Raw genomic sequence first — 986 nt, forward strand, 5'->3', positions numbered from 1 at the left:
AAGCAGTGAGTACTCTTGGCTTTCTTGCTTGGTGAGCTTTCACCTCCTTCTGCACCTTCTCCTTGTTGAGAAAAGCATCCTCTGCTTCTGTAGGGTGGGAGAACATTTAGAACGCACAGGTATATTCACCCTGTCCAATGTGTTCAAAACCAAATGCAAAATTCTGCTTTTAACAGCTTCGTGTATGTTTGTCATTCTAGAATGGTCTCACTCATACTAAAGGTGATCCAGATTAAATACGTTCTCTCCATTAATTACCAACGACCCAACAGTTCCTTCTCCAGACCACTAGTGGTCTGCTATAACCATGTATTCTTCATATCTTCAAATGTTCTGCATATTCATACCTTTAAACGTACTTCACACCTTCAATATTTTGAAACCATTATGGTTTCTAAGCACATATTTTCCTTACTTAAGCCCAGAACTGTTTCTAAACGAGCTTCTTGCGACCTCCCACCGACATGTGGATGGGAATCTAGCTACACTCATGCAGCAGAGAAGGATGCACTAGGCTGATCTCCTGAGATCCTTTTTAACTCCGTTTCTCTGTGGTTCTCAGAGCTGTGCATAAATTTGTTCCTAAAAAATCTAATTTTAGAGGAGGGCAATATTTTTATGATGACATTAATTAAAAATTGAAGACAAAAGCAGACACCAAAAGTAAGCATGTTGCGCTCTGTGATATGCAAGTATCAGGAATAACTCTCAAGAAAAAACAGTGGTAATTTAAGTATTTCTTATTCAAAACTGAAATGCTTTCTACACAGAGCAAGGTACTCATGCAGTATTTATATGACCTCTGACTAGGTGTTTGTTTCTGTCCTCGTCAACAGGAGTACCTCTTTTACAACATTCCTGCAAGCCAATCTCAATTCTGAAGAAAATCCTCCACAGTGTAAATAAGGTTTATGTTACTAAAACCAAGAGACCGCTGCTGGTTCCCAGTAGTAAGGAATATGGCATCACGACACAAGTTCACTTCA

General features: G+C 39.2%; 1 protein-coding gene across 10 annotated transcripts in view; it reads right to left on the reverse strand.

The window, feature by feature from the left end:
* OBSCN (obscurin, cytoskeletal calmodulin and titin-interacting RhoGEF) overlaps positions 1–121 on the reverse strand; it is a 140,488-nt gene extending 140,367 nt beyond the window's left edge. For 9 of the 10 annotated variants that reach the window (XM_021389266.1, XM_021389262.1, XM_021389265.1 and 6 more), the window contains exon 1: positions 69–121. In XM_021389266.1, the coding sequence (XP_021244941.1) occupies positions 69–106 (38 nt within the window). In that variant the 5' untranslated portion in view covers positions 107–121. Of the gene's footprint in view, positions 1–55 lie in introns of all 10 variants that reach the window. The other variant, XM_021389260.1, reaches the window with a different exon arrangement.

The sequence above is a fragment of the Numida meleagris genome, chromosome 2 (assembly GCF_002078875.1).
Source record: "Numida meleagris isolate 19003 breed g44 Domestic line chromosome 2, NumMel1.0, whole genome shotgun sequence".
Taxonomy (NCBI): Eukaryota; Metazoa; Chordata; class Aves; order Galliformes; family Numididae; genus Numida; species Numida meleagris.